At 37.7% G+C, this 25,130-nt stretch overlaps 2 protein-coding genes across 3 annotated transcripts in view; both read right to left on the bottom strand.

The window, feature by feature from the left end:
- LOC149772633 (uncharacterized) overlaps positions 1-2,112 on the bottom strand; it is a 50,203-nt gene extending 48,091 nt beyond the window's left edge. For both annotated transcript variants that reach the window (XR_016417652.1, XM_089947544.1), the window contains exon 1: positions 670-2,112. Coding sequence is in view for 1 of the 2 variants with exons in the window: in XM_089947544.1 (XP_089803670.1) it covers positions 670-696 (27 nt within the window). In the remaining variant the exon portion in view is untranslated. The remainder of the gene's footprint in view (positions 1-669) is intronic.
- Positions 2,113-2,236: 124 nt separating this feature from the next.
- LOC149772632 (uncharacterized) overlaps positions 2,237-25,130 on the bottom strand; it is a 118,520-nt gene continuing 95,626 nt past the window's right edge. Inside the window, exons 15-16 of the mRNA XM_089947540.1 lie at positions 8,922-9,155; positions 2,237-2,689 (exon numbers count right to left, since the gene is read on the bottom strand). Coding sequence (XP_089803666.1) covers positions 2,237-2,689; positions 8,922-9,155 — 687 coding nt within the window. The remainder of the gene's footprint in view (positions 2,690-8,921; positions 9,156-25,130) is intronic.

The raw sequence follows: 25,130 nt of genomic DNA, 5'->3' as shown, positions 1-25,130 counted from the left end.
GAAGATGTTGAAGATAAATTACTGAAATTTTCTGAATATACAGTATGAATATAAAAGTTAAATTCATTTGGCCTACATATGAGGATATCATGCTAGCTGCTTAAGTTTCAGTTAAAAATGTAATTAATTGAGAAAATAATGGAACTGGGATATTATTAACTCAAAAAATCAGCTATTTAGAAAAATCTGCTAATCAATTAACATTAGAAAAACTATACTCAATTCAAACCAATTTGAAATTATTATGAATCTTTGATAGAATAGTGATCATATTTATCCAAAGACTGTGCTGGACATTTTAATGTATGCATGCACAAGGGTGGATACCTACTTCTAAAAATACTGATCCATTCAGCCAAAACAAAATTTCATTAACCCATGAGTTGTCACTTCTCTGATGAAACTGGCAAGACATTTGTTGTTGTTCTTAGTGATGATAATGAAGTAACAGCTTTAGAGAAGCTGATGTTACAGACAGATAATCTCTAATAATGTTTATGTTTCAAGATTTTAAAGCCACTTGCCTCACTGGACTAATGGGATACAAATTGCCCTGATTCAAAATTATATTACAATTGTCTTGAACAATATGACAATTTAAAATCATCCTTTAAGGACCAATAATCCAAAGGTTTCATATAAATGGTAATCATGCATTTAAATTCATACCTTCTTTCCAGCATCCCTGAGCCTCATCAGCTGGTGTTCCAAGAGAAACCACCGAGTGGGTATCTCCTCTCCCCAGTAGGGCTGCTGTGAGGCCACATCTACAATTTTTCTCTTCAACTTCTCTAATCTTATGTCAACAATCGAGTTGTCAATGGCAAAGCCCTTATCAACCAAGTGAACGAAGGCTGGTTTGTCTCTTAGATAAGACCGGATTTTCCTTAAGTATTTCTGACCACATTGATGGTAATAATCCTAGAAATATAAGACAATTCACATTAAGACTCTTTATAAGAATGGCAGGTAGCATTACATATAATGCTTTCATACACTGATAAACTCTTGCATAGTGATAAGACATTTTGTCCAAATATTTCTAAATGATGTCTGATGATAAAAACATGCATTACTTTTGGACAATTTTCTTGTTTACCTTACAAGCTACCAAAAATGTTTCACTCATTTCCTAACACATATTTCTTAATTATAATATGTTTCTGTGTCAACATGCTTTAATAAGAATATACTGAACTTGATAGATTCAGTCTCAATATTTTGTTTAGGTGGTTTACTGTTAGTCCTTTCACATAAGACCCAAAAATTTCGAGGCTACATTCACTGCCATGGCCATTCAGCGTGGACCTGATATCATGGATAAAAATCAAGAATATTTTCTCAGACAATGTCATGATATATGTATAAACATGTAGATGAAGACAAATTATATTTAGAGGTGGACCTGCATTAAAAAATAACATAAACATTATCTTATGAGAATGATTTTACCTCATATCAACGATTTTGTATGACTTAAGTGAAATAACTGGACAGACATATATACAAACATACATTTTTTAGATAGTTATAAACATTGTTTCTATGCTGAAAATAAAACACACCCTTACAATCCAGCCCTGTAAATCAAAAGTTTTACTAAACAAATCAATGCAGATAAATCAATTTACACTCTAAACAGTATTCAAATGTATATGTGTACAATGGTTTTATCAGTACATGATTATTATACCCAGCCTCACCTCCCAGTCCATACCTCCCCAATCATGATAAATCAATTACATTACAATTAGATGCAATGTTAAAATATCATGCATAATGGTTGGACAAGACAGTTAAGATGGTTCCACTTCCACTCCCAATGTATAATTTCTGTTAAAACATTAAACGTAGAGAATTTTTTTTTAATGCAAACATATTTAACCATAAACTGGCATTCGTATGTACTGCACCTTTTGCCAGTCTGAAAGCCAGAAGTATAATCTTGGGTTTAAGTTATGTTCTAGACGGGCTGCATTCTTTGCCTTTATCACTGGCACCATTTTTTACTGACTTGGTCTCAAGCCAGTCTTTATTTTCCATCATGTTTTTACAAAATATGGTGTTAGCTGACTCATACATGACTGAGCTAAGTGCACTCGAGACTTCACCACATTCCCTTGAAGGCCTTCTTTTCGCATAATCTGCTCAGTGGGCTGAGAACTGCAATTGTCTTTCATGCTAAATATATTTATTCCAAGTAGGCCTTCATGTCTGGATTCATCTAGCTTACAGGCTACACTATGAGACTGTTGTTAAGTGAGTGGTTGGTGTCATAGTCTGCAATGTGATAGGTGTGCATGTGAAGTTCACCGGAAATGTTACGTCTTCTGGCAATACGGAGGTCAAGTTGATACAAATAACTGGACTTTGTGTGGCACCACAACATCTTATGCCAATATTTTCCCCCATCCACCAATATGCTGGTGATGCAAAACTGCTCCTGAGTGCAAAATTCAAGTAACCTTAAGCCATTTTCATTAATCATGCTGACACCACTGTCCAAGAAATAATGATCATGACCAGTGATCTGATTCAACTTTTGCATTGAAGTCACCATGGAGAACAAGGTTCTTGCCAGTGGTGCACAATCAAGGATTTTAGGTAAAATATCACAATAGCAGTCCCAGTCTTCAGTGAATATGTACCAGGTTGGAGCATAGGAACTGATGCCTAACAAAGCATCCAACTAGGACAAGTGAAGGGATTATAGGTTACTGCATTTGTATGGGAAAATATGAACGAGTTTTGGGATGGAATACTGCACGAACTTGTGAGTGCAGTATATCCTTCCAACAAAACGTGTTCATATTTCCCCATACAAATGCAGTCACCTTTATATTATATGCTCATTTTTTTATTCTACCTAAGGTTTAATTATATAAACAAAATACACTACAAGAAATAACGTAAACAAATGAATGCCATATTCCAAACTAAATACACAAGCGCAGATTTGTCATTACACAATGACATCATTATTAATGCGCACATAACTCCGCCCAGATAAATTTGAACTTAGTCACGCGCTCGACATAACTTTCGAAAGAAAATGGTGTGTCTAGTTAAAATTGAAATTTGCAGTCATATTGTGAATGAATGCGCATTGCAACAACTTTTCCATTTGATCTGGAAAGAATATATTTTGGTATTTTGTTTCGATTCGAAGAAAGTTTGTGATTTTGGACTGGATTCATCTGTGCAAATTATACAAGAAATACATCGGAATGAAGTGGCGCAGAAGAAGCGTGTTTACATCTGCAAATGTGTTTTTGTTTCTGTCACTGAATGTTTGAAATCATAAAGTGGTAAAAATATGAAGTCTCCAATTGCAATTATCAAAAAGACGCTATGGAATTTAATGCTTATTTCATTTTGAGTGCAGTAAAGAGGATGCAATTGCACTTATCATCGAAATTATAGCACAATTTCAAAATGTGTAATCAAGATTGAAAACCTATGACATGGCTCATGTAATTCGGATTTGCAGAATTAAGAAAAAACATTTTGAGCAAATTCAGGATGTAAAGCTGTAAGTATATTTTATTTTGCCATTCTTATCACCAGATAAAGAAGACAGTATACGCCTTGTCACTTGTATGTTATTTGTAAGGACCTAATCTTCCGTCTTTTATATCATGTAGCACACGGAATGTGCCAAAACACCTGGGTTTTTTTGCAGTCCAAGAAACATGTTTTAGTTCATTCAGAAACAAATTTAAACAACCACAACGTAAAGAGCCTCTTACACGAGTGTATATGATTTGTTTACAAATCAAAAGTGCTGGCTTCTGCGTCATTGTTTGTTTACAATAGAAGTAGTTTCTTTATTCATGTAAATGCTATATGTGCATTGTCGCGTGCGTTAAGTATGGGGAAATATTGAACGATTCTTACAATGTAAAGTTATCGGGGAAAAAAATGAGCATATAATAAGAACATACATTGCCATTAGTTTCTTGAATTTCTTCATCAACGCATTATTGACTGCAGAACTCTCGCCATCTTCAGTGTTTATTAGACCTCAGTCAGTATAAGGTGTAGTTGGTTTCACACACTGAACCTGTTTCCTGGAGAGCTGTGATACTGATATTAAGTTTGTGCAGCTTGCAGTTAATCAAGTGCTGCCTTGTGGATATCCTCTATCATATGCAGGTCATCAGCCATCACAGGACACACAGTCCTCATGTTCCAGCTTCAGAGCGTGAAAACATTCCACCTCTTTTCACTGGGTACACTATTGACATCTGCTTGTCAAGAAGAAACTCTCCACATCCTGCACACAATGAGGCATTTATCCCGAGGTAAGCCAGTACCTTGCAGGCTATAGGCTACCCAGCTTTGTGGCAGGCAATAACTGACCAGTAGGATGCAGGGATGGTGCTGGCATTAATAAAGTTGTTTCCCAAAAAAATCACCAACCTCAACATTCTGTCACCTATTTTCAAAACAAAGTCGATATTTTCATAATACGGTACTACCCATTTATCTCGATATCACTGTTACCAAGGAAATACTGTCAACTTAAGTGGATGTAGGGATGAGTGGGGGAGGGCATCACAAATCAAATTTCACATACAAGTGAAATTTATAAGAGGTGACCTGACATTAGTGAGTAGGCTTTACATTGAGAGAAAATAAACAATTGAAATTTTGATTAATTGAAGAAAAACTAATCTGAAACACACAAGTGTATTGGCAACTTAATATTGTGTAGAAGAATCCATAATGCATAAAGTACTGTACATTTGTATGAAGAAAATCCATAAATTCTAATATAGATGATATCAGGGCCATCCTTAGGCCGATTTGGCCCAATCGGGCCCGGCACTCACAGGGGTCTCATGCATTAGTAATTTTTATAAGTATATCTATAGAGAGAGAAAGTAATTTTAAAGTGATAGAAGAAATTTTAAGTTCAATATCATATAAAACTTTAAAAAGTTTAAAAGTGTATGCCATGCTAACAGGGGTCCCCACACAAAAATCATGAGCCTCCCAACAAAATGATCCAAATTGACCCCACGTTTGCTGGATTGCATGTTAGAAAGTGTACATATCATTCACATCATGTTAGAGAGCACAAATAACTCATATGTAAAAAAAAAAGTTTTGGTCCTTGTTTGGTCTATCCCACTGTCAAACACGTGCAACTAAACAATTCAGTGAGATTTTCATAGTTGCCAGTAGCAGGACTGGTAGCTTTACATTTGTTTACATGTCACATCTACATGGCCTTGATTTTGGTCAACTGGAAACAGCTTACATGTTGCCGAGGCTACAAAAGGGATGAGGCTATTAATAATGAAATGAAAACACGTGAACAAAATAAAAAGTTTAACAGACATCGCTGCAACCGAATATATATGCTTTCAAAAGATTCGAACTTTAATTTATTTCCAATTTATGCCGCCTGTCATAGCGATCATAAGCCTAAATATTTTACCTGCAAAGTAGAAACTTTCACAGCACAATAATCTCTCTCACATCCCACCCCTACCGCACATAATTCCTGTCACAATAATACACCCCCATCTATCTCGCAAATCACTTTGGAAAATGCAACAATTGATCAGATTCCATTGCATTTATTTAAGTTTCATGCTGACTTCATTTGATGAAAGGTGCTTTGTTTTTATTGAAGATTCTAGTTGGCTTGCTTTGATGAAGGGTTATTGAAGTCACCACTAAATGCAAACTTTTGAGGACCAAACAAATGCCAGTTTGTTATTGCAGTGGTAACATTAAATGATTCTAAATTTTAAAGTAGAGCATTGATTGAGATCAATTTTTTTTTGTTTGGGTGGGGGGAGGTTTCATTTACTTAGTATTTATACAGAACAACCAGTGCTTCAAAGGCAGTCAGTTTTCTTTGAAGTTTCAGCAAAACTATTTTTGGGGTACATTAAAAAAAGAAACCAATTGGTCGATTGCAGCAGTTCCTGTTCCTGTCTTCGAAGGTTAATCGATTGTAGCTAATCTGGTAGCATGACTACCTCAAACTACTAGAGTTTTTACAGTACCTAGGCCAGGTGACTGAATAATCAGATTATAATGTAAAAAGCGCTGTTAAGACACCTTTGGCAATATGAACAAATTTTTTGTTTATGTAACAGTGCATCTTATATACAAGTTTGCAGTTTCCTTTCATGCTGCCGTTCAATTTCTCCACCTCAAACCCAAGATTCCATATGCATGTACAAGTTTAAATAGCCAATAAATGTTGCCAAAAAACCCACCAGATGCTATATTTTGTAGCCAATAATCGCCATTTGCGACATTGGCAAAGCCCAGCGCCATCCCTGGTTGTAATGATAGTTCCAATCATCAAAGGCAGTTCAGATGCTCATAGAGATAGATTTATAACCAAAATATACTCTCATGTCCCTTGCTCTACCCTTCCTGGTAAGAAGATGAAGTGTCATTTCCATGTTTTATTGCACTGACAGGGCGAAGGTATTAAGGTTCAAAGGTGGCTAGCATCTATGCCTCTCTCTTGACATCAAAGGCCGAGTCCAGCAGAGAGGCAAGTAAGATATGTTTAGTGGCTGGATACTTTTTTATTGTAGGTGTTGCAGGAATATGTATAAAGTGTTCACCAACCATGTAATGGCATTCTGGGCCAGTGTTCCTGTCTGTGTGAGTTCTCTTAGTCACCGGTTCTTCCTTGCCTAATCCAGAAGTCAATGTGTATTATTTGAAACATAGTTGAGGCTTTGTTGTCAGGGCATGCCATCATGCTGGTGAGCCTGCACATTGCATCTATGGAGGCCAAGCTTCTCTGAGATCCTCAATGTTTTAGTCACGCTCCACATGGAACGAGTTTATATTGTTCTCATGGGACACTATATGAGTTTTAATCAGATACAATGCACGCTGCGAAAAGAACCGAATGTAGTCGTATTGTGACAGTAATGGAGGTGAGACATGTTTTTGACCGGGGAAAGGGTCAGTACTTGGTTGAGAAAGCAAAGCCTAGATAAATAATTAACAGCCTTAGAATGGTAAGTTCTGTTAGTTTTTCATCAAGCTACTCAAACAGTGTTAAATGACTAGTGAAATTCTGTTTATTCAATCATTATAAATGTTGTTGTCATAGAAGCATTTCTGTTGGTCAAATGCCATTATAACAACACATACCATACTTATCTCCATCCAATTAACTCAAGATGACCGGCACAAAGAATTGGTGAGGGGCAGATTTCACGTTAGTCACTTTGTTGGTTGAAGGGAATTAAATTCACAATCACAGATATGTTGGCTAATGATGCAACATTGAAGCACCAATGCATATTATGCTAATGACATACTTAATTGTGAGAGTAGTTATCATGCAATCCCAAAATTCTATCATACAAAACATTCAACTATAACAAGTCCTTTAGTCATGACAATAATATTACCAACTTTCACGTTGATTGATTAAAACATAACTTCAAATGATAAACTGAATCTAAAAAACTATGTCTCACAATGCCTTGAGAGGGCCCCTACCCCAGAGGCTGAATGGTCTAAAGTCCTTGCCTTTACCAATCGCTAACATCTCACCTCTGTCTGTATGGGTTCAAGTCTTGGAAAATACAGTTTTGCGAGTAAACTTTCAGCAGCGTCTGGTGGGTTGGTGGTTATTACAAATTATATTAGTCAACATGTATAGCATATCTTGTGCTGAGAAATGGTTTCACACCCAAACAACAGCAACAACAATACATTTCGATCCAGAGCACAATGATAAAAACATTAATACAAATTATGACATCTGTTATTCTGCATGGAACAGTGCATTATTACTATTAGTAGTTGTAGTTTAATGACTTTATCTATGCCATAATTTTCAAAGATTACAGGTATCTTCAAAAAGAGAAATCCAGTATTCAAAATAACCACATATCAAGACTAAATATACTATACCATCAACATTATTTGAAAATCAAGATTCCAAGCAAGTCTATGCACCTTTTTAAAACCTGACATTGTATTTCATAAGGTATAATCACTTAATCACTATTTAGAAAAAATATCACCTACGCCAAATGTAACTCATCTAATTAACAGAACTGTGACTATCTGAAATGTTAATGGTTCTTTGACTAGAACTGTTTTACTCAGCTACAAGAACACTCTAATTTTTAAAAAAGTATGTTAAACTTGTAAAACAAAATAAGGTGTTATCACAAATATTGCTTACACAAAACATAACTCAAGAAATTAACTTAACTTTGGCTACATAAAATGCTAATGGTCCTTTGACCAGAATTGTTTTTCTCAATACATGAAAGCCTTTGACCCAGTTGATCATAAATATCCCTGCCAAAAACTATAAGACTATTATTTTTGTTTAATCTGGTTTGGCTCATGCCTACATAAAAATCTGACCAAAAACCCATTTCCAATATTAGCTAACAAACCCATACTATTAATTCAAATATCCCTCAAGGCTATGTTTTCGGTCCACAATCTTTCGCATTTATGTAACAGATCTTTCATTAAGTAATTATTTATCTGTTAGTTAATGGATTATATAACTGATCATCCATTAAGCATTAAAAGCGACATAGTTTAAATTTGTTAGCTAAGTTTGCATAATGATTAGTTCTGATACTGACCTAGACCAGATTAAGCTTGTTACAACAGGATATGATGATAATATTCTAAGACAAAATGTATAAAATAGTAAATCAGAAACTATGCCAAACACAAAATGTTGACACTAGAAGGATGGATATCACCATCCTTGCAGAAAATGCTTTTGAGCAACGATAAAGGAAGAATTGAACTTTTGTGAGGTTATGTATCAAGTTTTTATATCCACAGGTAGTCCTTAACAGTTATCACGTGAAAACAAACTCATTGATGGAATGGACTGACATATCAACATAATAAGACCAAGATACAAAAATTAAAAGCAAGAACAAACTTACAATCCTCGAATAATCTGAATCTTCATAAATATCTGAAGAATCCTCTGTATCTAGTGAACCATCTAGGGAATCATCATCTGTATCTAGGGAATCCTCTGCATCTTGGGAATGTTCTGCATCAAGCAAATGCTCTGCATAATACTGCACAGGATTTCCAAGACTAGGGATGTTATCACCAGGAAGACTGGGCACAGCAAGGTGATCTCCATAATTACTAAACATACTCATCTGGTTCTGAAAATAAATAAGAACTAGTGGAATAGTGAGTATGTTGTTCACATAAATATGATGAAAGGATCCTGCATCAGCATTCCACCCCTGCGCATATGACTTAGATGAGTCTATAATCAAAACAATACATAGCTCTTCATAAAATGTCATTTGTATATGCACTGGTTAATGTCTTCCATTCATTTCCAAGATTTTCCTCAATGGTTAAACAAGCGATTTAAAAATGACCCTGAATGTTTTAAGTACTGTCCAAAGACTTGTTAATTCCCTTTATTGTAGTGTATGATTCATGACAACCATCAATCATACACTGCAAATCACAACGATTTGGGTTATAGAGTATCAAATCACAACAATCTGGGTTATAGAGTATCAAATCACAACGATTTGGGTTATTGAGTATACAGCTTAGCCTTAATTCAGATGTTCACTTATCAAAAAGCTGCTAGCTCTTCTATGTCATTTTCACTTCCTGGACCTCAGAGGTAAACAAGAGATATGATAACTTCTTTTATATTTGATATATTTTGTCATTCATTGCACTTTCAAAACGTGGTATTGCCTAGTCTGGCAACATTAATTTTCTCTACTTTAATAACTGCAAAAGACTGTGTACTATAGACTAATTCAGGCTGATTTTTAGCACATGGGAGCAGTCATTTTGGTTCATGTGTGCTTAGATCTTATCAAACGTATTCACTTCCAATAAGCAAAAGACCTCTTCTTTTGTGCTGTAGTATGGTTTTTGTTCAACAATATTGCTGAATGTAGTTAAATTGGGTACATAAGCAACGCAAACGAGAAATTAAAATATACATTTTTCACATGGATGAATGATAAGTTAGTTCAAAAAATTTCTTGGTGTCAAGTCAAATTGTCAGAGGTGGGGGGAAATGATAATGTGTCTGAAGCGTAATACTTGTGTGATGTACAATGACAGATGTAGGTACGTACATATGTATGGACATGAATAACACCAAGAGACCCATCCATAAAACATATTAAAGCAAGGACAAACTTATCTGTGAATTAACATCATCCTCGATGTGATTTATTAGACCAGATCTGATTTTTACAGGGAAACTGGACATGTCAGTGTGATCTTCATAATTACCAAACACAGCCATATGGTCCTAAAAATACAAAGTAGTTGAATGGTGAGCAATTCATTCATATAAACATACCATACCTTTTCTGTATCCCAAAATAAACCCAATGATAATGATAATGGAGACAGGTCTAGTTTCAGAACACACGGTCTTCCAAACTATAGGTCAAGATCAAGATGCATATCTTATGATAATAACCATGATATGCATTTATGCACTAGTTTTCAGATCCACCTATTTATAACAATATGAAATGAGTGCCTTATCTTAATCTAAATTGATCTTATTATTAGTATTATTGTTATAATTATTATTTTATTCTACTTCTTCCATCTTTTTCTGTTTCTTCTTTTTTTATGAGAATCAAATAATGAAATAGGGTGTAGGTTATAATATGAAATGATTACCTTATCTTAATCTAAATTCATCTTGTTGTTGTTTTTGTTATTATATTCTACTTCTTCCATCTTTTTATGTTTGTTCTTATTTTATGAGAATCAAAAGATCAAACTAGTGTGTGGGTTATAACATAATGATTCAACAAAATGCTCATCAAATAAAAACATTGCTTAGCATCATAATGGAGAATAAAACAAACATGAAGAGCTGATGTTGTGAATTTAAGCCATCAGTGTACACACACAACAAATCAGTGGCAAAGGAAACAAGCCATACCATAGGCTTATGACCTGCTAGGTTGTTAGTTTGTACATGAGCATCTATCTTCTGAAATTATGTGTGAACCTACATATGTAATTACCTATGACTTTTAATGATCATTTGTGAAAGAAAAATAGATAGTAAAAGTTTAAACTAAAATATACATAACCTTAAGAATGCTCTCTCTCATTCTCTCTCTCTCTCTCAAAGGCTTATCTAAGACTAACATTCACTTTAAGCTGTATCCCTTCACACATATCTTTTATTAAGATCGTAAATGTATTTTCTTTTCTTTACAACATGACAATGAACTTAAAGCAATCATCGTTTTTTATATTGTCTGAACCTAAGAATAATCTGTATTTTTGTATGTGCATGCAGCAATCATGAGAACTGTGCTTTCTAGAATTTGAATTACCCCCTTCCAGTGATTGGTTGAGCAGTGGGGGGTGGGGCCATCCTCTTTTGGAGGTACAAAGTGACCTTTTCGAAGCCCAAATTTTTACAAAATTGGGTGTGGAGGAGCTCATACCTGCATCACAAATGCCAATCAGAAAAGCCTTGTATCGACCCCAGAATTAATCCAAGGGTTTAAATAAACACAATGGGGAAGGCTAAACTGACCCCATTTGAATGTTTCTATAGGTCCTTTCTAGCATTGAGGCCTTGAAAGAAAATGTTACTTCCTAACTGCCAAAAGCAGAATTGAGCCTTGTATGAAAGCTTGGTTAGAAAGAATCCGTTTGTTTCTATGTTAATTTTAGAAGGCAGTATAAATCATACAGCACGGTAATGGCATTGTAACGTACTAGTATAGTTCAGGGGTAAAGCAAATATAGCAGATTATTAAACTTACTTGTTTAATCCTATATCATCCTTTTTCTAATTTACTAAGTTCATATTACTAAAAATATTATGACAATTGGTTTCTAACCACATATTTTCTCTGTAGAAAATCTATGAAGATAATCTTTAGCATCTTTTATTGTGACCCCCCACCCCAAACCTTCCCACGTTTTTTTAGCACTCATCCTGCATTTTACGCATGGTTTTGGCCCTAAAATACCTATCTGGACACTTGCTAAATGATATTCTCAGTACTTATCACAATAAGCTTTTATGCAATGGGTTGTTGACTCTATCATAAGCCACTCACAACTATATTTTGCTCATGACATTATCATATAATATTCTGAGATAATGTTCAATTAGAGACACGCTTGCCTTAATAAGGGTAGGTGGACTTTAACAAAACAATTACAAGAACAGTAAAATAATCTCACCACTGTTAGATTATTTTACTGTCCAAGTCAAATACTGTCCAAGAAAATTTGCAAAATCAGATTAAATTGTTAGAAACTACGAGAGAAGAGGATGCAAGATTAGCTATGATTAAGCCAGCAGCGGCCACAACCACTACAAGGTTTGATTCTGACAGAGTAACCAATAAAGAAAACACCCACCATTTGATTTACAATTATGCAAATATATCAGAATGGTCAAGGACGGGTTTAGGCATGATGGTGCAGCTCATGTTTGATCTACATTCCAGACAGACCAAGACGGTATTTTCAGTGACGTCGCAATGAATGATCAAAGGGCACGGATGATGACTGATCATCTGGTGGATGGTCAAAAGTATTTCTTTATAATTAAATTTATTGTTGAACATGATGGTGGGATGGCCCAATGTGGATTATGCAGGATAATCTCGTGTTGTTGCCATGAACAAATATTCTAAACCTGGAATGCTGACTAGTACTGACCGGCCATATTATGAGCGAGCATATACTGTGATGTCTGTTGTTTATGCACTTTATATATTAAACCACCTGACGTTAGTGCTCTTGAACCGATATGAATTAGGATCTTAAATTGCATGGCTCAGATTGTCACATAACATTTTATGAATGCATGACAAGGAAAAGGACTGACATAATTACCAGAGAGGAAAATAAACACACGGGAAGAGCATGATAGAGCGAATGGAACTAGAACAGAAGACATCGCAGTGTTAGAAACGTGATTAAAGTTTCCAATAGTAGTAAAAATAATAACTGACAAGGTTTTATACAAGTCTAGCAACTATCATAGCAAAGGTGCCCCTGTAGTAATAGTTGACCACAACGCCCATGCATGGAAGGCAAGAAGAATAAAAATTCAGCCAAGGAAAGCTACCAGATTTTAGCATGGTAATATCTTTGAGGAAAATTTATAATATTAGTAAAAACAATCCAATCTCTATCTGACTTTCAGAGCGATCTTGGATCGGATGGTGGATCCATCAGCTGATTCCAATTTGATCAATCTGTGCTACTGTAGGGCAAACTTTATGGTGATGAATCTCTCCATGATAAGATGAAACAAGTAATGCTAAAATACACCATCGTTGATTCGAAAATTGACATTGATGAGTTCGTAAATAATTGTTTTACAATCTCATCTGTGGTTGCTCATGTCACCCATGAAAAACTCATGATGTCTGAGACAAAGGGACTTTATTGAGGATGGTCAATGCTTCTGCATTCAATTAGAACATGGTGCCTTTGGAACACAAAATACAATCCCGATGATGTAATTTCTGTCAATATGGTGGCTCGTCACCCGCTAGTTTTCTTGGAGCTGGTGAATGCAAGCCAAATTTCTCAAGATTTGGTCATCCAACACATGAAATGTCAAGAGTTGCAATAGATTGTCTGCTAAACTGGATTTGCCAAAATTGAAACAGTTGAGTTTGCCAAACTTATTCATCTGGTTATTATTGCCTGGCTTGGTTGTCATTTTAGTAAACCAGATCCCATAGATTTTTTTGCAAAAACTAAATGTAGTTAGGCTCAAATAGTGCAATTGAGATAAATGCGTAATGCGGGAATATTGACATCATTGACAGTGAGTGAAGCAATAACTTCACAAGTCCATAAAAGCATGTCTGGCAGCCCAAACCAACGAATAGTGATGCAAAAGATATGTGCTGTAAAATTATTGGCAAATTCACCCATAGTGCCTCACTTGATAACAAGTGCCACTGTACACAGTTAATTATGGACCAAGCAGAGTTTGATTTTATAATTGCAGATACAGCAGCAAAAGTTGTATTATCCACCAGACAGCATGAAAACCTACCAAATGGAACTGCAATCGGTACCATCGTCAGCTGTTATGATGGTACCTTGCCCCAGTGTACTCATCTCAGATCCTCAATGCTTGCATATGCATCAATAAACTTGTTATCAATGATTAACTGATTTCCAAATGATGCTGTCAGTGTCGCCACAGACTCATTTCATATACAGTACAGCTTGTGCATTTTTTGGAACCCCACCCTACACTGTGGAGGGGATGGATTAATCCCCCCACTTTCACTCTGTGATAACACTCTGCAATGGAGCAATAAAATGCTAACAAATCACCACTGTGATTTGGCTAGCACACTGATAGCATCTCCACCATGGAGCAGCTGATCAGCATTATTGATTGACATTTGAAAAGCCAGTCAAAGAAGACTACTAACGAAATGACATACATGTCATGAGTGCTTATCAATTAAATACCATTCACCAATCAGTGATCTTTATTTCGATCATATATATGGACAATATAAATAAATTTTAAAAGACTTGTATTTTTTGTACATTTAGAAAACTGATGCGCTAATTTGACGAGGGACCCACCTTGTTGAGCTTCTCTTGAACAGTGTAAAATTTATCCTGCTATTGCTATATGGTGTGGTCTAAGGTTGACATTGCCGGGGTGGGAGTGGGAGACAAGCGAACCACTCCTCCAGAAATGCCCCATACGGCTTGCATCTCTGATTGACTCTGTCAGCTAAAATCTAGCTCCCAGTGGACCACGTTTTCCACTAACAGGAGAAGGGGTGAAGGCAGGCCACTGGCGTCTTAAAACCAGTTGCTTCGGGTAGATAGGACTCGTAAACCTTGGATGGTGGCTCATCTAAGAGAAGGAAAACTTCGGTTCCAAACCTATGCTGCCTTGCGGCTATACCATCTCATGGGCAAGGCTAAGGGAGTAAACCCTGACAGAAAATCCGGAGACGGAATCCCTAAGGCAGTCTGACATTGACTTCAATGTCATTCCAGCAACTTCTGCGATGACGTTGGTGCCAAGCTGTATAAGCATTCGTCGTTCCATTGGGCCCAGCAGCTGCATGGAGAGGAGGGATCTGCTGCATGGACAACAGCTGATTCTCCATACCACCCTGCCCAGGCTTCGTAGCTCTACTGGAAATGACACTCCAGCATCATCGTACGGCATCAGCACAGCACGAGAATTAGCAGATTACCGGTTCTAAGTCAAAGCTCGATTGGTGTACAGCTTGGCGCCAGGAGTTACTTCTGACGGTGGGAGATATCACCAGGTCTCACTGGACAGCTACCGCCCGCCTCAAGCTGGGCAGACATGAGTCAGTAAGGTGCTGCCCACCATGGCCTGCCTGCTTCACTGGGTGCATGGAGCTTTGAGAACCATCTCGACAAGTGGGTGACAAACTCCGCACCAGGAAAGATTCAAAGAAGAAATAAGAAGACTACAGCTGTTCGTTTTGCAACCTGGAACATCAGGACCATGTGTCCTGGATTGACTGTTGACCTACAGCAGATCGATGATGCATGGAAGACTGCCGTCATTGACAGAGAACTCTCCCGGCTGAACATCAACATTGCCTGCCTCTAGGAGACCCGACTGGCTGACAGCAGCACTATCAGGGAAGCCAATTACACACTGTTTTGGCAGGGGAAGCTCTTGGATGAATCTAGGCAGCACGGTGTAGGCTTTGCCGTAAAGAACATGCTAGTCACCTTTATTAAACATCCGTCATCAGGTACTGAGAGAATCCTTGCCCTCCAGCTGTCAACATCCTTAGGCCCGATCAACATCTTCAGTGTGTACGCCCCAACCCTCTGCTCCACCCATGAGAAGAAAAACAAGTTCCATGAGGCTCTGGATCAGGCAATATCTAGTATCTCCACCAATGAAGGTCTTTACTTACTAAGAGACTTCAATGCTAGAGTGGGAGCTGACCATGAGGCCTGGTCCACCTGTCTTGGCTTTTACGGAAGGAGCAAGATCAACGAGAATGGTCAGTGAATGCTGAAGATGTGCTGCTCCCACAGCCTATGTGTGACCAACACTTTCTTCAAATGCATGGAGATCCACCAGGTGTCATGGAGACACCCACATTCACACCAATAGCACCAGCTAGACCTCGTCATCACCAGACATGCGGAACTGGCCAGTGTCCTCCTCACTCGCAGCTACCACAGTGCTGACTGTGACACTGACCATTCGCTCGTGGCCAGCAAGGTGCAAATACTACCCAAGAAGCTGCACCATGCCAAGAAGAAGGTTCACCCACGCATCAACAAGCAGCACAGAGAAAACACAGCAGTTCATTAGCAAGCTGCAGGAAGCTCTCACCAAAGTGACACCTGATGACACCATTGACTCCATGTGGTCCCACCTCCGTGACTTTGTGTACAATTCAGCCATCACAGCTTATGGGAAGAGGGAGCGAAAAAATGTCGACTGGTATGAGGCAAACTTTAAGGAGATGGAGCCCATGTCTGAGGCAAAGAGGAAAGCCCTCCTGGCATACAAGGCTGCACCTAACCCCAGAACACTACAAGCCCTCAGGACTACAAGGAACAATGCCCTGAAGACTGCCCGCCGCTGTGCCAACACCTACTGGCTGAACCTTTGCACCAGTATACAGACAGCCGCTGACATAGGGGATGCAAGAGGAATGTATGAGGGTATCAAGATGGTGACAGGCCCCCCTCCAAGACCACTGCCCTCAAGTCAAAGATGGGCGAAGTCATCACTGACAGGGGAAACAACTACAGCGATGGGCTGAGCACTATCTCAAGCTATATGCAACCCAAAACAACATCAATGACACTGCCCTGTACGCCATTCCAGGTCTGCATGTCATGGAGGAACTAGGCACACAGCCCACCCTGAAAGAGCTTGGAAAAGCCATCAATTGCCTTGCCAGTGGGAAGGCTCCAGGAAGTGACGGCATTCTGCCTGAAGTCCTCAAGAGCAGGAAACCAGCACTGCTCCAGCCCCTACACATACTCCTATGCTCTGCTGGGAACAGGGATTCATCCCACAGGACATGCATGATGCCAACATCGTCACTTTGTACAAGAACAAAGGAGACCGTAGCGACTGCAACAACTATCGGAGCATGTCCCTCCTCAGCATCATTGGAAAGGCTTTCGCCCGTGTGGCCTTGGATAGCTTGTTGATCCTTGCCTCCCGCGTCTACCCAGAGTCCCAGTGTGGATTTTGAGGCAGCAGATCAACTGTAGACATGATCTTCTCACTACGCCAGCTGCAGGAGAAGTGTCACGGGCAGCAGATGCCCCTCTACATTGCTTTCATAGACCGATGAAGGTGTTTGACCTGGTCAGTCGGAGTGGACTCCTGCAGAAGACTGGCTGCTCCACTCGTCTGCTTGCTGTCCTCATGTCGTTCCATGAGAACATGCACAGCACAGTGTGCTTCAATGGCGCAACATCAAAGGCCTTCCCAGTCATCAGCAGAGTCAAACAAGGCTGTGACCTTGCGCCGACCCTCTTAGCCATCTTCTTCTCCATGCTTGTTCCGTACACCTTCAAGGACTGCAGTGAGGGAGCGTGCATCCATACCAGGGCTGACGGCAACCTGTTCAACATCGCACGTCTCCGTGCTAAGACTAAAGTCACAGATTTACTCATCCGTGAATTGCTCTTCACCGTTGATGCAGCCTTGACATCACACATGGAAGATGGACTGCAGCAGCTGGTATGCTGCGTCTCCCATGCCTGTAAGGAATTTGGACTTACCATCAGTTTGAAGAAAATGAACGTCATGGCGCAGGATGCAGACGCCCCTCCCTCTGTCACCATCAATGGGTACAACTTGGAAGTTGTCGAGAACTTCATATACCTCGGGTCAAACATCTCCAGGTCACTCTCCATTGATTCTGAGGTGAACAGCAGGATTGCCAAGGCAGAAGCAGTGATGGCCAGACTTAATCAGAAGGTCTGGAACAACCCCAACCTCACTGAGAAGACCAAATGCATGCCTACCAAGCCTACATGCTCATCTGACTCCTCTACAGCAGCGAAAAATGGACCACCTATGCAAGACCTGAGAGGAAATTCTACAGCTTCCACCTGAGATATCTGTGGCACATTCTGCACATCCAGTGGCAGGACAAAGTACCCAGCACAAAGGTTCTAGAAAGCACCAACATGAACAGCATGTTCTCCATTCTCAGCGAGAGGCACCTTTGCTGGCTTGACCATGTCAAGAGAATGGACCCAGGCTGTATTCCCAGGGACCTTTTATATGGGGAGTTAGCAGAACGTGCACGACCGACTGGATGACCACGTCTGCGCTGCAAATATGTTTGCAAGAAGGACATGAAGACAGCCAACATCAGTGTCAACGACTGGGAGAGCTGTGCTAATGACCGTTCCACCTGGCACCTAGCTGTCAGGCAGGGAGTTCAAAAAGCAGTGGAAGACAGAAAAATGAAACAAGCTGAAAAGAGAGCTAGAAAGAAGGATAAACAAAAGCTTACTCTGGAGCTACACCATCGTCTTCCGTAGACGGACAAATACCAAGATTGCTATATGGACAAATAAAATACCTGATAGCAGTATCTTCTGTTTAAAAACACAAACAACAAAAAAAAAACATGAATTTACACTACAATACAAGCAACATGTTTAGTCCTTTAGCGGTAATGGCCATGTTATGAAACTGAATATACATGTACACAACAGCCAATTTGGGTATGTGAGAAAGCTTGCCAGTAGCTTCTCGTGGGTCGTTGGTTCTTACGAAGTTTTTCCGGTTCTTCCTCTACCATTAATACTGGCCGCCATGTATAGCCTATCGTGTGCTGAAAAATGGCGTAAAACCCTACAACAACATGTACACAACTCAAACTAGTTCGATTCTGAATGAAAATGTACTGTGAGGACTGGCCATTTCATTTTATGAAGCTAAATTATTATTTCCGATTGTAATATTTTTATTATTTCATTTATCACAAGATGAGTTTGTTTCAAGAAAAGCTAGGAATGGCATAGTGTTCTTTTGTATACCACAAATCTGAACAAGCATTTATCCCCCCCCCCTTTGAAACTTAAATTTCTCTCACTAATAAAGACTTGGTTTCAACGGATGTTTTAGCAGAAATCAAGGCAGTGACCATTCTAAACACTGTTATAAAATGTTAGCACCAGATGATTACAATTTCAGCTTGGGAAGGTCTAGTTCTATCCTATCACATGAATGGCTTGGCATGTTGCACTTATACATGTAGCTCAAATTATGGTTCATTCAAAAGCAATAAAGTTTTACTGATTGAAATTTTGAATAGGCGATGGAAGATGACCATCCACGGAAAGACCGAAAAGTCATACATGATTTATGATCAGATACCATTTCAAGAATCAAACGATCTTAATGTCAATAAAAAAAGAAAAATGTCTTGTCTGTTCTGTACATATAGAGATGGTTGATCGACTTATTTTGCAATATGTTAACAAATTTACATTATTAAAACAAAAATCTGAACCAACTTACTCATCGACTTGATGTGAGCCACACTGCATTGATATTCTCTTGAACAATCTACATTTATCTTACTCTTAATGAATAATAATCCTCTAAGATTTGGACAATAAACTAACTGCTGACACCCACTTTTTTCTATAATAAACCCAAACAAAACACAACAACAAAAATGAGCAAATTCTATTTACAAATCATGTAATAGTCCAGTCACGAGGCTAAATATACATACTTGTTCAATTTTAACTACACATGTATTGTAATGGAATGACGGCCATTTAAAAGTTATGGGGCAAGATTGTTCTCTCCGACTGGGATTTTTTTGTTGTTACATTCATCACAGGATAGATTTATTTCTAGTAAGAAACCAATCTTTTCCTAGTAAAATATGTTTCTTTTAAAATACTTACTTACTCATAATACCGTACCTTAGGAGAACTACCACTACCTTGCATATCCAACCCACCCAAATACTGCCTTTAGCTAAAGGGAGCTAAAAGTTGTCTACCGACCTCTATGGTGGCTGGGCAGAGTGATCTCCTATTACATATAAGACTTGTTGGCAATGTGTAAGGATATCCCAGTAATTACTAGCACAGTAGGCATGTTCCCTATGGATGTAACTGTGGGGAGGCTGGGAGGGTTTATGTGTATTATGATGGGTAAGTATTTTCAAAGAAACGTATTTTACTAAGCAAAATTGGTTTGATCTTCGAATATATTACCCAATCATAATACCTTCGGAGAATAGGTAAGAAGTGGAGGGAGGTACATCCCCTTATACTGGAGATAAAATCACTGGTCCCCTATGGCATAAGCGACAACTTCTAGGTGGCCCAACTAGAGAGGACTTCATCTGTTGGGGCATGGCGTTAAATATGAAAAACAAATTTCCCCCTGCAAATATAGCAGAAGACATGATGCCACGTCTTAAGAAGTTGTTGATTGACCCGGAAGTGTGACCTTTTCAGCTATGAATATTGGTCCTACCAGATCGAATTGTGCCCTTTGGGATGACAGACCTCGGAGATGAAAGCTAGAGAATGTGGACTCCGATCTCCATCCCACAGCCTGAATGATGTTGGTTAGAGAAAAGTTCCATTCAAATGCTAGGCTGGTGGAAACTGCACTAACCTCATGATCTGAGATGCATACTAAGTTCATTTGAGCTGGGGTTATTTCCCTGTATGTTGAGAGAATAACCCACTTGATTGAGGATGAGATAGTCTGAGAAGATATATCGTCTTCTCCTGACTTAAGAGGTAGCAAAAGGCGTGATCTCCTTCGAAGCACCTGCTCCGTTCAATTAAGGTACCACTTCAAAGATCTGACTGGGTCTGAATAATACTGCATAGAATTTCCAAGACCATGGATGTTATCACCAGTACAATTGGACATACTGCCCTGTATATCTTAGGAATTGCTGAAATAATTTTTAATTCTCTCCATTTCAGTGAATGACTGATGGGGTAATTTGGGTCACAGAGCATACAGCTTGGCTTTACTTCAGATATTCCCTTATTAAAAACCGTATAACTTTACTTTATCATTTTCTCTTCTGGACATCAGAGGTAAATTCAAATAACATATAACATCTTTAGCATTGTTATATTTTGTCAGTCAGTCATTGCACTTTCAGAAGCTGGTATTGTCTAGTCTGGCAAAATTAATTTTCCCTATTTCAATTACTTCAAATGACTGTGTACTTCAGACTAATGCAGACTGATTTTTTCAGCACATAGGAGCAGTCATTTTCATTGATCGAGTGCTTAGATCTTATACATATTCCAAAAAAGAACAATATTCAAAGAAATTTCCACCATAGTACATGAAAGTAATATTGAGATGTGCTAACATTCTCTCCACTGTGCATTTCTTTTGACTATGACCATTATATATATTAAGTTTTGCGGCAAGTCTCACGATACTGGAAAGATAAGTTGCAATAAAGGTATGTCTTGCACTGTCTTCAGATACAATCAAAATGGAAAGTAACTATTTTGAGTGATATTATTCATTACTCTGACAGGCAATCATTAGCATATCAATATCATTTTGACTGAAGAAAATTGATATTACAAAGCCATGAGCTACAACGATAATTCACAAGAGCAGTCAGTTCCAATAAGCAAAAGATCTCCTCTCATTCATTTTAGTATTGTATTCTCAGGAATGTTGCTAATTCAGATCATAACAATTAACTAAATCAAGAACACAAACAATGTATGCAACAAATTGCAAGTAACATTTTGTACAAGGATGAAATATGTAAAGTCAGATTTGCTGGAAGAAATAATTAACTTGTCTGAATCATACTATTTTTGTGATGTACCATGATCGATGTATGTTCTGGGAAAAAATCAGTAACATCAGGATCAGCCATAGAATCACTTTGAAGTCAACATCAGATATTATCACTTGAACAGAATAAAAATAATAAGTTCTTGGTCAAAAAAGGCAGGTCCAAAAATATTGTATAGGTGATGTCACTGAGTGATCATTTTTGTTACTCTTCAGTGAGCTGCTCAAGCTCCTTCATGGCAATCATCTTGCCCTTGATACCTTTCAACAGCACATTTGATTCTGCCAACAATGGATGGTGACCATATTTTTCTTCACCAAGAGCCTTTTCATCTGCAGATTTCTCCATGATTGCAATGTCAGATTCAAGTTTGCAATGTTTTGCTTTTAGCTCCTCTAAATCTTTGTCTTTTGCCTTCCTCTTTAGAGACTCTTTCTCTGCTTCTTTGGCTTTTTTCATTTCTTCCAGGTGCTGCTTGTATTTATTTGTAGCACTATATGTGTCAAACACATGCAGGCCACATGTAACAGTCTGCAGCAATTTCATCACTACTGCTGATTTCCCAACTTCATCTTGCAATGATCTTTGTACCTTCAAGTTCACACTGGGTCCATGGACAGGTGAATAAGATGAATGTACCACAGTAACATCAGCAGTCAAGACATCATTAATTCACTTACCTTTCACATGAGCTGCTACCGTTGCTTCTCCCATGCTTGAAACATCAAGATTCCTCTTGTACAGTATGCAAACTGCCTTCATTTATAGCTTGGATCCTTCCTGCGCCATTTACTGTATTCAAGATTCAACAGCCATTGATCATTAAAAAAACAAGTGCCTGGCATCTTGTTGCACACAATGAAAACTTTAAAACATAAGGCTGTATGAACAGGAGAGAACACTTCCAGCCTCTTTGTACTCTTTAGTCATCTCCACAGGCGGCTGGTATGTCAACACCATGTTATTTATTTCTTTTTTTACTTTTTGAATTTATACAAGTCAGTCAAATATGACATTCCCATAATGTACACACTTTTACAAACCTAGGTTAATTTTTACAAACTTTTAAAAACTTAAAAACACTTCTACAGTTTTTACAAGATTTTAAAGACTTTTATAAACCGTGCAAACCCTGTGTATGTACATACACAAGTATGGATGGACCAGGATAACACCTTAGGACCCATACACAGAACATATCCAAGATAGAAAAATATAAGTGAGGACATCATACTGGATGGGATGTATTAGACCAGATCTGTTATCTACAGGGAATGTAGGCATGGCCATGTAATCTCCATAATTACCATACAATGCCATCAGGTTCTAATATTAAAAGGAATAGTTGAATGGTGTGCAATTCATTCAGACTAGTATATCCTTCCTCACCAGTATCATAATACTAACTATAAGATGATACATTCAATGTATAGTTAAAAGCATTACTCTTTCAAAATATACTGTATAATCAAGATGCATATCTTCTGATGATAACAATAATATTCATTAACTTTCATATCCATCCAGTAAAAATATGACACATAGATAAAAATAATATGCATTAACTTTCATCCACTAAAAGTATGACTTGATGATAACCATAATATGCAATAACTTTCATATCTGTCACTAAAAATATGACTTGATGATAACAATAATATGCATTAACATTGTCTACTAAAATATGACATGATGATAACAACAGTATGACTAACTTATTACTCTTTTATAAGGATCACACAATGACATCGCCAGTGTCTTCAGTCTTACTGAACCAAAATGTTCATGTAACAAAATAAACTACTATTCACTATTCACTTAACCCTGAGTATGTTGTTTATTGTCAACATAATAGCCAAGAAAACAAACATGTAGAACAGCTGATGTTATGGTTTTATGTTACCATGTCTATGGCTTCTGTTGTACTAGGTTATTAGCTTCAATATAACCATCTATCTTCAAAGATTAAGGGTCAACATACATGTATCTGGGATGACCTTTTGTGACCATTTGTGATAGAAAAAATAAATAAACAATGCAATATAGTTCACTTTAAATTAAAAATGCAAAATCTTAATAATGATCTCTCTCACACATATCTGCATCCATCTGAGACTAACATACATTTATGTTGAGCCCCTGTCCACAAATCTGTTATTAATAAACATGTTCTCTTTTCTTCACAACCTGCTAATGAATTTAACGTCATCATCATCTTTATGTTTTCTGAACTAGGGATAATTTTGTGTTTGTATTTTCATGCAACAACCATGACAGTTATGCTTTCTAGAACTTTAATTACTACCTTGTAACCCAGTGATTGGAGGCCACAAAAGATCATGCATTATGTTAATGAGAACCCATGCATGGGAGAACTGTCAGAACATGTGCAATTATGTTTCACTTCAGTCAGCTATGAATGCAACTATGCTATAAGTCAATTCATACTTGTTTGTTAGTTATTAAGCTCTTCTCAGCAGGGATAATTATTATAGTATATTCAAAGAACTACAAGAGACATCAGAAAAGCAAATTTTTAGGTATTTTTTAACAATAAATTCTGCTTTTCTGAGAGTAATTACCCAATCACATTACATTAGCCATATTATCCTGCTTTGTCTGTGGTGTTTTGATATTAAGCTAGCATTGCAATGGGTGTATGTGGTATTTTTATATCAAGCTTGCAATGGGTGCCCATTGTGTTTTAATATCAAGCTGGCATCAGGTGCCTTTGATATTTTCTTATGAGTGTCAACAGTGTAACTGATATGAATCCTATGCTGATGATGAGTAGCAATTGCAATACATTCCTCCAAATGAATGATGCTTCAAATAACATTTCATGAGCCACTCTACTCCAACTGCCATTGACGTAAATATCCTAACTGTATTGCTGTGATACAAAACAACAAACAAAAACATGAAACAATTTGCTGGAGTCAAATACTTAATACAGTGATACGCAGTATTAATACGATTAATTTTCTTTCTGCATCTCCTTAGATAAGGATAAAAGCTACAGTACAAAGTATGATAAACATGTCATATTTTTAACAGGTTTATTGGGGTAATGTCAGCTCAGATTAGATGTAGATTTACCTATGAATGACAATAATCATCATAACATTCACAATAAAGTAATAATGCCAAAACACTAGCTGCAAAGTCAACACATGTTTGAAAAGATAATACGTTTAATTATATCTTAGACCACAAAAATCTGTCCAGATGTGGTGTCCATCCACTGCAGTCAGTTTCAATAGATAAAAGACTGCCATTCATGCATGAAAGCATTATGCTACTCAGCTATACTGCTTT

This window comes from Sinohyriopsis cumingii, unplaced genomic scaffold (assembly GCF_028554795.1).
Source record: "Sinohyriopsis cumingii isolate HCF-2022 unplaced genomic scaffold, ASM2855479v2 utg001328l, whole genome shotgun sequence".
NCBI classification, from domain to species: domain Eukaryota; kingdom Metazoa; phylum Mollusca; class Bivalvia; order Unionida; family Unionidae; genus Sinohyriopsis; species Sinohyriopsis cumingii.
The sequence above is the reverse complement of the archived record's forward strand: the minus strand, read 5'-3'. Positions and strand labels throughout refer to the sequence as shown.